The 12,668-nt window shown below is 56.0% G+C and overlaps 4 protein-coding genes across 4 annotated transcripts; 1 reads left to right on the forward strand and 3 right to left on the reverse strand.

Annotated features, from left to right (window-relative positions):
- Nucleotides 1-124: 124 nt before the first annotated feature.
- KVR01_001256 (uncharacterized protein) lies at nt 125-6,601 on the reverse strand. Its single transcript, XM_044788643.1, has 7 exons — nt 5,146-6,601; nt 4,879-5,077; nt 4,350-4,800; nt 3,541-4,205; nt 2,690-3,484; nt 344-2,605; nt 125-287 (listed from the first exon to the last, which is right to left on the reverse strand). The coding sequence occupies exons 3-7, from the start codon at nt 4,570-4,572 to the stop codon at nt 261-263; spliced, it is 3,972 nt and encodes a 1,323-aa protein (XP_044649211.1). The 5' UTR covers nt 4,573-4,800; nt 4,879-5,077; nt 5,146-6,601; the 3' UTR covers nt 125-260.
- KVR01_001089 (uncharacterized protein) lies at nt 6,059-8,264 on the forward strand (the record flags this gene model as incomplete). Its single annotated transcript, XM_044784443.1, has 3 exons — nt 6,059-6,176; nt 6,259-6,546; nt 7,066-8,264. The coding sequence occupies 3 exons, from the start codon at nt 6,059-6,061 to the stop codon at nt 8,262-8,264; spliced, it is 1,605 nt and encodes a 534-aa protein (XP_044649044.1).
- A 540-nt stretch (nt 8,265-8,804) lies between these two features.
- KVR01_001910 (uncharacterized protein) lies at nt 8,805-10,016 on the reverse strand (the record flags this gene model as incomplete). The annotated part of the gene is made up of 2 exons (XM_044789107.1): nt 8,805-9,315; nt 9,385-10,016. The coding sequence occupies 2 exons, from the start codon at nt 10,014-10,016 to the stop codon at nt 8,805-8,807; spliced, it is 1,143 nt and encodes a 380-aa protein (XP_044649865.1).
- Nucleotides 10,017-10,845: 829 nt separating this feature from the next.
- Nucleotides 10,846-12,291, reverse strand: KVR01_001833 (uncharacterized protein; the record flags this gene model as incomplete). Its single annotated transcript, XM_044794576.1, has 2 exons — nt 10,846-11,640; nt 11,734-12,291. 2 exons carry the CDS (start codon nt 12,289-12,291, stop codon nt 10,846-10,848), a joined length of 1,353 nt encoding a protein of 450 aa, XP_044649788.1.
- Between the last annotated feature and the right edge of the window lie 377 nt (nt 12,292-12,668).

Consider the following 12,668-nt stretch of genomic DNA (forward strand, 5'->3'; position numbering starts at 1 on the left):
CTAGGGTAGTGTGCAAAGACATTGTTCAAGACTAAGGACGTCCAGGAGAAATACTCATGACAATCTAACATACTCTTCATCGGTCAGTCCGGCTGAATATATATCTTGACATGCAGGTGTGTGCTAATAATCTATCTATGTACTATGTCGCCTGAGAAACCATGGAGCTCGACTGTACAACATTATGTGACCTCCGGAATGCTGCCTATTTAGCCATTCGATTGTTGGTGCATCACAGCATCGCCTTCTGTTGTGGACCCCTACATATCCAACGCCTGAGCTTGGCACTAGAAGCACAATTAGCATGTCTTAGACGTCTAGAGAACGAGAAAAGACAACATACCATTCCCCAATACACCCCCCTCTTCTGTATCAACTGATCGTGTGTCCCCTTCTCAACCACTCGCCCCTGCTCAAACACAAATATCACATCCGCGCTCTGAATCGTCGACAACCGATGCGCCACGGCGATCATGGTGCGCCCGTGGCGCGCTTTTTCCAACGCAGCCTGCACCATCTTCTCCGACTCCGAGTCGAGCGCCGACGTCGCCTCGTCCAGCAGGAGCACCGAGGGGTCCCGGATGAGGGCCCGCGCCACGGCGATCCGCTGCTTCTGCCCGCCGGACAGCGAGATTCCCTGGGCGCCGATTTTCGTATCATAGCCCTCGGGGAGGGAGATGATGAAGTCGTGGATAGAGGCGTCACGGCAGACCTCTATGATCTTTTCTCCGGAGATGGACTCTGGGTCCTCAATCCCGAGGAGGATGTTGTCGCGGATAGTGCCGCGAAACATGGTTGGCTCTTGAGCCACGAGCGATATGTTCCTGCGGTATCTGTAGACGTTTGAGTTGTCAATGTTGTCTCCGTTGAACAAAATTGAGCCTTGCTGAGGTCCGAGCTCGTAGAACCTCTCCAGAAGAGCCAATATGGTTGATTTGCCGCAGCCTGAAGGTCCGACGAGCGCTGCATACTGGCCTTTCTCAATCTTGAGGCTTAGGTGGTCGAAGATTTGCATGTCTCGCGTGGGGTACCTAAAAGAAACATCCTGTAATTCGATCTCGATTCCCTCGCTGCTATTGCCCTTGACAGAAGCCCTTCCCAGGTTGTCGGAGGCACCGGAGCTGTCAGCAGCCGCGGACTCGTGGACGTCAAGTATGCGGTTCGCTGCTGCTGCGGCCTGAGAGGCGTTCGGGGCGACGGCAAGGGACTGACTTGCTGCCTCTGCGCCTTGGACAATCGCCATGAAGCAGACAAAGAACGCTTCTAGGCTGTATTCACCGGTAGCAAGGCGCCTGCCACCATACCAAAATATCAGAGCCTGACAGCCAAGGCCAATACTGTCGGCGAACCCATACAATAAAGACGTCCAGCGGCCCTTTCGTAGGGCTGAATTGACTTGGTCGTCCAATAATTGCCGGTATCGGTTGCCGATCGTGCCCTCCATAGTAAGAGATGAGACCGTTCGTATAGCACCGAGGGCCTCAGTTGCGAATTGCGAAGACTCCTGGAACACGGCCGAATTGCTCTTCTCGTAGTTCACCTCTTGTCTGAACTTCCACCACCCGGAGCCCAGCATGACAGGCATTGTGACGAACGCCGCAATTAATCCCAGCTTCCAGGCGAAGATGAGGGCAATGGCAACACTGCCCACAGCTATGAAGATTCCTGAGAGGAGCAATGCCATATTCATGCCGAGAAGCTCTTCCAGCCGTTTGGCATCGCTACCAACACGCGCACTCAGGGACCCGTGGGAGTTGGCATCCTGGTCGAAGAAAGATAGCTTCTGGTAGAGCATATCGGCGAAGTACTGCTTTTTGTACTCGGCGCTGATGTTGTGTTGAACAAGCAGGCCGATCCAGCCTACAGCCAGGTATGAAAGGCCGACACCGACCGCAAGAAAGAGCCACACCAAGCCCCAAAAACTGCTTTCCCGTTCAAGGTCGTCGCCTGTGAGTAGGAAAACGCTGATGACTTTGGAGAATAGGTAAGCTTGGACTGGCGTGCCGGCAGCGGTTGTCATAGAAGATAAGACTATGCCAATGTAGTACAGCCATTGTGAATGCTGATTGTACAGAAGAGTTCCGAAACTGGAAATCAAACTTCGCGGTTTTGTAACTGTTTCCGCTTTCTCTGTGGCTCCGTTTTCAAAAAGAACCTTCACTGAATCTGGTTTCTGTTCCGTGAGTACCTCATCGTGCCACGGCTCTGGCTCTTTGTCGAGGTTTTGGCCTTCATCGTCGGAAACTTGAGTCGGCGACAGCCCCAGCGACTGAGCTCGAACTAAGGCGCTGTAGACACCCACATTGGAGTTCATCAATTGGTTGTGTGTGCCCTCTTCGACCGCGCGTCCTTTTTGCAAAACAATGATGCGGTCGGCCTTTTTGATCGTGGAAAGGCGATGTGCAATGGTGATGGTCGTACGGTGTCGTGTTGCTTTGTCTAGGGCAGCTTGGACTATCCTCTCGCTCCTCACATCAATTGCACTAGTTGCTTCGTCGAGGATTATAATCGATGGTTTTTTTATGATGCTCCTGGCGATGGCTAGGCGCTGCTTCTGGCCTCCTGAGAGCTTTGCACCTCCATCGCCTACTTTGGTGTCGTAGCCCTGGAAAGTTCAAAGACCCTTGTCAGCATATTATTCAGAGAAATGGTCAACGATAGCAGGGCGGTTGGTGATATTCGTAAGTACCTCCGGCAGTCGATTGATAAATTCGTGGGCGAATGCTTCGTGACACGCTGCTTCCACCAGCCGCCGCTTCTCTTCCACGGGCTCACTTTCCCATTGGCTCCCAATCAGACCCTGGGCGACGTTTCCATAAATGGTATCATTAAAGAGAAATGGTTCTTGTTGAACCAATCCTATTTGCGATCGCCACCACTTCGTATCGAGTTCTTCCAGATTGTAACCACCGATAACAATCGCCCCTGAAGCCTTGGGTTTGGCCCCGTCGACCTGCTTTGGCCCATCATGTTCCACATTCTCATCTTGCTTCGGTTCTTGAACATATGCGTGGGAATCTGATGATCGTCCAGCCGCATGGTGGGTGCCGTGTTGGTCTCCAAGCGAGTACCAGCGTTCCAACAGGCCGACGATGGTGCTCTTGCCCGATCCGGACGGGCCGACAAGAGCGGTGTTCTGGCCAGCCCGGATACAAAGGCTCAGAGAGTCGAGAATTGTAGAATTTGGCCGACTGGGATACGCGAAGGTGACATTGTCGAAAATGATATCATGCGACGTACTGTCCAGCGTCTCCGATCCATTTCTGAATTTTGGCATGTCGATGACGGTGAAGAACTCACAAGCAGCAATCATCGCTTTGCTGACGGCAATGAGTGGAGTGACAATGCGCTCCAGAGAGCTCAAAACGAGTGTGATGTTGAAAAGCACGACAATAACAACTCCAGCATCACGCAGGGCGCCAGCCATGAATCGCTGTGTGCCGTACCAGAATGCGAGGCCAAATGCACCGAAGACGCCAAAGAACTAACAGGGTCGTCAGATATGAGGGACTTTATCGGAGGGGAAATTGCCAGACTTACAAGTAAACCGAATTGGACACCCAAGAAAGGGGCCGCCTTCTGGGCCCGTTTCCTGGCCTCATCCACCCACTTGTGGTGGCCGCCAATGATACGCGACTGTGCTCCGCAAGCAACTATAAGTCGAATACCACCAAGCGCCTCACTGGCGATGGCGGTGGCTTGCTTATCGGCTTCGGCCGATGCCGTCTCGTTGACGACGATGCGTGGCATAGCTACCGAAACGACAATGAGTGTGTAAAGAATGAGGGACATCATGACCAAGGTGAGGTCCCAGCTCCAGATGAAGGATACAATGAATGCCGTCAAGATTGTACTCAGGAACTGCAGAAATGTCCCCAGCCTGTCCGATATACCGATTTGCAATGTGGTGGACGTTGCGGTTATGGTGGTCGCGGGTCCGCCGGCGGGCATGCAGTCAATGGCATGTATGGGCTGAGCCAAGAGGGACTCGAGGTAATGTAGACGGACCTCTGAGGAAATACGGGTCCCGATCATCTGGAAGCAGAACTTGTTGATGCTGTTCAGGGCCCAACGAGCGAGGAACAGCGCCGTGATGTACAACGACTGCCGGTCCAAGATGCTGTCGAAGGCGCCTGGTGGCATATTGGATGGGTCTCGAAAGTAGTTGGTGAATTGATTAACAAGTTGGCCGAATACGATGTTCACTGTGGGATCAGAGGTCAGATATCAAGAGCCAAGCAGAAGTAGCGAGTGATTGTGGTGAACAGTTGGCCTAGAATAGACTCTGAACGACGGGGTCAACAAAAAGAGAGAGTCCAAAAAGCAGACCACACAGAAAAGCTCCTTACTGAGAGGCATCGTCGCACCACCTGCTATCGAAGCAAAACATGCCACGGCGTATACACAGAAATCCCATTTTGTGGCGTAGGAGAAAACCCTAAAGTAATCGGCCATCTTTGGCCTGCGATCTGGGACAGAGTCAGTTGTTCCATAATTGTCGTGGCTGGATTCATCACTGGAAAGTAAGGGCTTGTCTCTCTCCATTGCAACGGCGGCAGAGGATTTGGTCATCTAGAGGAGCCTTCCAAATTGTGACTAACAAAGCATGGATGGGCTGCAGTGGAAATATAAAGGTAAAGAAAGCAGTTGAAATCCAGGTGACGCAGTTTGACAGATATGGCAGATAGCAGATCTAAAGATTCGTCCAAGTTAAAGTGAGACATTAAACGCCATGGAAAGGTTGCGTTTCTCGACGTATTATAGCAGCATGGCTGGCTGTCGGGGCGACGTGTGCCGACTCTGAGGCTGGTGTTAGCAGAGAAGGGAGAAGGGAGGCTTGCAACGGTCAACCGTATATCGCCCGATTAGGAAACTTACGAGCCTTGCCTCTGCCGTGTGGCAGGGATCATGCGGCTGGCTTATACAGTACAGGCACGTACCCTGGAGGAGCCACGGAGCCAGTGGAGAAGGAGATGACAGCAAATTCAACTGGCTTGGGTGAACTTGCTGCACACCCACCCTGGGGCAGCTGGGCCTGGTCATTCGGCAGCTATGATTGGAATTTCATCTCGCCCGACTGTGCGATGCTCAGCGCTGCCGCTCAAGACGAGGTTTGGGCCCGAAGGCGGGTGGGGACTGCCTGACTTGCGGATCGACCCGTCGCCGACGTGATTTCTACGAGACATCGGCTTGGCGTCGACCTCCTGCGAGGTGACCATCCTCGACCGCCGTCCTGAAGTCACCTAGGCCGTGGACCGACCGAGGCAACTGAAGGAGACCAGTCATTACCCGGTAAGCTGGGTGATCATGAGCAGAGAACATTGATCTCAACTAATTATAGATGAGGCCATATGGACCTACCACCTCCCCTGCCCGCTCTGCCTTTAAACCCGGGCTATAGTGCATATCGACCTATTGTCTGACGTTGCTGTGGTGAGCCCTGGCCTCCCTGGGGGTGGTTCGGTGAGACAGCCGGTTGGAGCGGCCTGATGCCGCCTGGAGAATACCGAGTGTGCGTTTCGAATATATTAGAGAATGCTGTTTTCTTGCCCAGGCGTCAAGGTCAACAGTAAAACCCAAGCGCTCAGCACAAGAACCTCGCGTTGCCACGAGGCAAGCCCCAGCGCTGGAGGGTGCTCCAGCAACACGGCCGCATCCTGAGGCAAACCTTACCGTGTGACGACCGCCGCTCGGACACCAAAACAGTGATAAGCCTCGGGCGGCCATGGTGATGTGTTTACAACGCGTAAAATGTGCGGGATCAAACTATTCGTGCCGTGCCCATAATGGCGGATGAGGCACTCGTAGCCTCTGCCACCCGAGCACTATTGCTCTTCCTTTGATGCATGTCTCGCACGAGAACCTGCACGGTGGTCGCAGCTCAACATCGCTGGTTCTTTGGTCAACGAAACCAGGGACTCCGTACTCCCCCTTGGCCGGCTCTTCTGGTTTCGATGAGATATCTGCTGTTGAGACTGAGGCTGACGGCCTTGCGTGCAACCACCCATCTCCGTCGCAGAAACACGTCCGGGACGTCTTGCACGAATTGCTTGCCGTGATGGATTTCATATTCCACGTCGACCTGTCCACAGCCTACGTCGTCCTTCGTCGGGACTTTGACACATCGCAAGACGCACACGGCTCCCAGTCCTCCCCAGTCGGTGCTGGGTTTTATTGTAGGGCAGCTCGGATGACCACCGGGATCAGGTTGGCCGTGACACCGGGGACGATCGTGTGGCTAACGGCAAAGCTGAGCAGATTCGGCCGAGGCGGCCAACGAGGCGGCGCGAGCACACTGCTCCAGGGAAGCCGCAAAGAACCGAAACTTCATGAGCGAGAGGGCCGTCCACTTTGAGAAGAACGGGCTCTACATGGGCGGGTGCATCATGCGTGCGGAGGACAGGCACAGGTTCGAGGTCAAGGTCAAGAAGCTCAGGGCGAGGGGCAGCTGGGCCGGGGGCGGAAGCGAGCTGACGTTGGGTGGGAGGAGGGCGGGAATCTCAAGCCAGTCGAGGAGGAGGGCCAAGTTGAGACAGAGGGCGAAAGGTCTGGGACGCCGATGAGCATCGCGAGTGGGTCGACAGTGAGGACCATCGGCCGGTTGTGGTCGCGACTACGGAGGAATGACTACGGCACGGTGTGAGGGCTGGCGCAGGGTTGAACCCTGACGTCCACGGGTTGGGGTTTGTTTGCACCCCAAATCTTCAGATTGAACATCTCTGCACCGAGCAAGCGACGTCTAAGAAATTCGTGGTCTGGCTTCAGACTTGAGAGAAAGTCCTCCTGTGCTTCCCGCTTCCCGCTTACTTCCAAGGTTAGTACTGTAAGTACTTTAGTTACCCAGGTAGGTAGGTACCTAAGGTACCTTGGTAGGCTGCGCTGAGGTCTGCCACCGATTCCACACCAGGGCGTCTGTCTCTTCCAAACACCTGCCACTTGGAACTCAGCTCACCAGCAAGATTATACAACGAGAGTCTGGCCCGAGTTAGGCCGTGTACCTCGAAACATAGACTGCAGCGGATATCATGCCGACCAAGGCTGATCGCAAGCATCTGGACGCGACAGTCTCGGCATTCCACTCGCAATACGCCTCGGGCTGGGGCCAGGAGAGATGGCATAACTCGCTGTATCCTGCGCTCGCGAAGCCCACCCGCTATGCCGCGCTGGTGAACCAATACGTGCCCTCGTCTGAGATTGACAAGATTCTCTCGGCAGGGCCACAAGGCGAACTGCGCCGGATCCGGTTTCCAAGTTGCCCTTCCCTGGACGGGGTCGATGCCACGACGAGACCTAGGATCGTGGCCGTGGAGCACGTCTCGCCGGAGACACCAGAGCCAGATGCCTCCGAACACGAGCACGTTCTCTTCCCTCCCCCGAAGGCTGTTCCTACACCGTCCAACTCCGGCAAGGCGCTCCAGTCACATTGGAACCTAGACGCCGCCTCCGCGCTTTGCGCCCACATGCTCGACGTCCAGCCCAACGACCGGGTCCTGGACCTCTGCGCCGCACCAGGCGGCAAGTCCGTCGCCCTGGCCCAGCTGATTTTCCCGCACCTGCACGCCGATTCCCCAGCACCAGCACCAGCAGCCACGACAAAACCAGGCTGCCTGCACTCCAACGAGGTCGACCACGCGCGCAACAAGCGCCTGGCCGCCAACCTGCGGGCTTACCTGCCCGAGCCGCTCTTTGGCGGGGACGGTGCGGCCGGCGCGGTGCGGGTCCTGCGACTCGACGGCTCCGACCCCCGCGCCGTGACCCAGCTGCCCTGCGGGCCGGGGGGCTACGACCGCGTGCTTCTGGACGCCCCTTGCTCGTCGGAGCGGCACATCATTCACGCCCACGTCAAGGCGTCCGCCGGCGGGCGCGTTGCGGACGAGATGGCCCGGTGGAGGAGGGGAGGGTCCAAGACGCTCGCGAAGCTGCAGACCGAGCTGCTCATGACGGCGCTCAAGGCTGTCAAGCTCGGGGGCAGGGTGGTTTATTCTACCTGCTCCATCGAGGCGGGCGAGAACGACGGCGTCATAGAGAAGATGCTGGCCGCTGTGGAGAAGGACAGGAAGAAGTTTGGTGTTTCCTGGGGCGTTACGTTTGAGCTGGGGAGTAAGCTGAAGACCAAGGCGGGCACTATGGATGAGGCCCTCGAGAGCCTCACAGAAGAGACCAAGTATGGGCGGATTGCGGTTCCGGACCACAAGGATGGGGAACAATGGGGGCCACTGTTCTTCTGTGTCATCACAAAGGTCTCCGGGAAATCCTCGAGGTAGGATGGAGCATTCTGACGGTGCAGGAGGGAACATGCAGATGGATTTCGGATGCCACCGAGTTGAGACCAAAGAAGGGAAATGGGGGGTTTAGGCCGAGCTACAGAGCTACCTAGTTATTGATTTGGGAGGACATCAAAGGCAGATGGTCTTCTCCACGTCCATTCTACACGACAACGTGTATAGGCAGACTATTTCTGGCGGGCCCAGGATGAAATCACTCTCGCCTCTTACTATATCAAACTCCGAGAAGAAGTTTGGGATCTACGTTGTGGCTTGACCATCAAGGGAACAACATTCAGTATAGATGACACTTTTGTAATGAAAGACACATGTTACAATCTGTTCGTAGCTCCATATTTGCATACATTACCTCTCTCCGAGTGTCCAAAAGTTTCAAATCTCATGTGGACTGTAGACAGTGATGGAATCAGCAGATGTGCAAAGCCTTGATCAGCGACTACAGGAAGGTTTAGCTCCCACTATGCGACCAAGTTAACGCCCTGGCTGCCGCATACAGAGAAATGTTGCCCAGGTTATTACCTATCGGTAACGTGCCTCGTGCCCGAAGCAGTCGCCACCTTGCGTACCGTAGTAGTCGGAGGCCACATTGTAGTACCTTGAAGCTTGTCGACCAGCATGACCGCCGAGTGACGCCGGCGGTGTTTGCAGAGATTGCTCTGGCGGTAAATCAAACAATTCAGGGTATGCGTCAAGGAAGTCCGAGACATCTGTCGCGGATCGCCACGAGCGATGGTGAAGGTGGGCAGGGCGTCTGCTCCTGCGCGATGTCCTGGTGGTTCGAGGACAGTCATATGTGTCGCTGGCTTCGTCGTCACTGTCTGGCCCTGCTGCCCATACGCACAGGCCATGTAAAAGGAAAGCACCGGTGGTGACGGGGGGGATGAGCTGCGCGGCGGAATCGACATCGTTTGCTCCCGTGATCTGGTTCCAGGAGATTACAAGCTCGACTGCCATGGTGATTATGCTTGCCACGATGAGGTCACAGATGCTTTGGAAGTGCTGGAGGGATAGGATACGATTCGTGGTTATACTGATTGGGACACACCGGTCAGCTAATGCTCCCTCAGAGGGTTCAAGGTTGAAGGGGTTATAGTATCACCTCCATCTGCGCCGTTTCTGGCTTCGATCCCAGCAGCACACCTCGGATATCCCGGTGCGGTTTGCAAATACCCCAGTTCCAACGAGGAGGATGGTGAGGTGGATGATAATATTGAGCGTGGCCAGCCCTGGGCCATCTAGCCGCATCTGAGCAAAGAAAAAGCCGAACTGCTCACAATTGATTGCTGTGTCTGCACTCGAAGGAGTCTCCCTTTTAACATGAACACCCTGAGACCAGAACCAGATATGTAGGCTGAGAAGTGCTCCATACATGGAGTACGTCGAGACTCGGAACAGCCATCCCGTCTGAATCCTCGTCCACCTTTCAGGATCCCACCATGGCCGACAACAAGTCACAAACCTCCATAGGTAGGTCGGTATTGTGAAGTACAGAGTGCCGCATGTCAGCAATAGAACGATGTAGATCTCGGCAGGCTCAAGCCTCTCCAGGTTTATCACCAAGCCGATCGACGTCGCGGCGGTGGTGAGGACGTTGATGAAGTTGAGGAGGTTAAGTGTGTCGGATCCCGGAGCCCACGTGGTGACGATCATGCCAAACCACTGTAGGTAGAACGCCACCCGTATGCCGATGCCATAGGCACCGGTGTTCACGGGAATGGAGCAGGCTATCATTGGTGACGTAAAGGGGGCCGCTGTTCCCGAGATCAACTCACGTACCCATTGGGTATAGGTAGGATTGTAAGCAACTATGTCCGATCGCTAAATGAGGCAACACATATGGGATGGATGCAGCCACGATGCATGCTCTCGAAGGAGAGGAGCCCGTCCTCGCCCGTCCGGCTGGGTATCAAGTCATCGATTTGTACTTTCCGGGAGCGACCACAGACAGGTACGGCCACAGGTTTCTTTTGGGCCACAGGCTCCAACAGCCTCCGCATTGTGCAATGTGAAAGTGAGGATGGCTCCTCGAGCCACGTCTGAGGTCTGCCGTCATATGTTCCTCGGGCTTGCGCTGTGTTGAATGCTGTGTTGTCTCGCGGAATGTGACCGACAGCCAGCATGTGGTTAGGCCCCCCTGTGCCCGGGAACACGAATGCCGTGCCAGGCGAAACAAGTGACCGAGCCATTAGCAGGACTGTCTGTATATCTAGGTATCTTATGGTCAGGACCCATGGCCAAAAGGGAGAAGTCTCCAGATCACACTGCCAACAATGCCATGGGGCAAGCGGCGCTGGACCGTCTTATCCGAGCAGTTGACTGTGATCACCTGTCGCGCCTGGACTTTGTTGCTGCTGTCTGGCCACTCGCCTCTATGCCACCAATTGACTCCATGCAAGTGATTCCGACCACCGGGGCCGGTTGTATTGACAAGGTATCATTACAAGGCATGTAGCGCATGTGCTATTATGGACACCCGCAGCCCGAGGTCGCCGTGTGACGTACAATTAGATGCCCCAACAACCCACCCAACCAGCGTAGGTCAAACTCACTACATGCCGCTTCAGATCCCATCGTCGACCTTGTGCTGGCTCTGGCTCATCCGGCTCATCCGTTTGGCCATGCTCAGCCCCGTGCCCTTCCTCGACTCCAGCGCCTTGGACCACCTCTTCTGATCCTTGCTGGGCTTCCCGTGCCCGGTCAGGCCCAGGATCTCCATGAGCTCCGGGATCTCGGCGTGGTCCCTCGTCGTCCTCATCCGGTGGCACCAGGTGACCTTCTTCTCCTCCACCAGGCTGGGCTCCTCCTCCTCGTCATTGTCATTATCCGTCACCACGCTCGTCGCCCGGCTCCTCTTGGCCGCCTCGGATAGGCGGTCCTCCTCCGCCTGCGCTGCTCCTTTCTTGCTGCCGTTGTTACTGCTGTTCTCGTTGTCCTCCGGCTTCAGCCTCCGGTCGAACTCGTGAGACGGGCTCTCGACCTCTGGGCTCCTGACGTCGACGGGCTCGAATAGGAACTCGCCGCCGATCTGGCGCTGGTCGCCCGCCTTGAGCACCAGCCCGTTCTTGATCTGCTTGACGCCCTGGACGATGCTGTCCAGCGACGACTTGAGGATGCTCTTGTTCATGTAGGCCGGGCGGGTGCCCAGCGCCAGGGTCTTGATCATGCCCAGCTCCTGGTACAGCTTGCGGGTCGGGTCTGCGTAGATGGGGAACGGGCAGGCCGTCTCCGAGGCGTACATGTCGATCAACGCCGGGTCGCCGCAGCCCACAACGGCAATGAAGGTCGGGATGGGCAGCTGCAGCAGCGACTCGGCCGTGATGGACGCCGAGAGGCTGCGGAGGTACTCCTGGCAGTTCTGCGCAGACATGGGTCAGCCTGTACTGTCACGAAACAAGCATACGGCCTGCAACGGCTCGCTTGCTCTTCCCTCTCTCTGGGGGCAACTTACACCACAGAAGAAGTGGCGCACAAAGATGATCAAGACCCGCCTCGCGACGCTTCTGCCCGTATATAAGCTCCGGAAGGTATGCGTCTTGCCGTGCCTGTCCAGCACGATGTAGTTCTCGATCCTGCGGATCGTCTCCGCCGACGGCAGCTCGTCGTTGGTGACGACCTCGCCGTGGAAGTCCTCCTGGACCACATCGTCGTCGAACTCGGTCTGGACGCTCGGCCGTGGGGATGCCCCAGTCTCCTTCTTCTCTGCGCCTGACAGTGCTGCTGCCGATGCGGCGATCTCGGAGTCTCGGGTCTTGGTCGTGCTGCTGGCGCCCTGTGCAGTCTTGACTTCGCCGGCTGCCACACCTGCCTCGAGGGCCTTCTCCGAGGGTTCCTTTGCTGCTGGTGCTTCTGGTGCTTCTGGTGCTGGTTCTGTGGTGGCTGTGGCTGCTGTGGGAACTGGGGTCTGCGTCGACGTCTGGTCTGCGACGTGGTTTTTCTGCTCTATGTGGTGTGGGAGTGATGGTGCGGAGGTCTGCTCTTCCGCCGGTGGGGGATTTGGGGCAGCCATTGGGATATGTGCAGTTCAGGTCAGGACTGTCTCAGACACGCTGCTTGAGAAGGACCAACCTCCCTTTATGGGTATATCTGGTGTGGCTAGACAGACAGTACCAGCCTGATAAATGTTCAAGCTAACTCCGGACGACACAGGCCGAGGCTCGTCAGTCTCGGGGGCTCATTGGGTTGTTGCTCGGGAGATGCGCTGCCCGTAAATCGTAATTCAGAGGGCACGTGCAGCGTGGCTTGGCCGGTGACGTCGACACATGTGAGACTGGCGAGAGCTCAGCAGCAAGAGAGGGTCAAAATTAGCAGCAAAGGAGATGAGGGAGCCGCTCGCTGGCCCACGCTTTTTTATGTACACAAGACTGCCGTTCGACTGTCCAGGCA

Source organism: Diaporthe batatas, assembly GCF_019321695.1.
Source record: "Diaporthe batatas strain CRI 302-4 chromosome Unknown Contig00002, whole genome shotgun sequence".
NCBI classification, from domain to species: Eukaryota; Fungi; Ascomycota; class Sordariomycetes; order Diaporthales; family Diaporthaceae; genus Diaporthe; species Diaporthe batatas.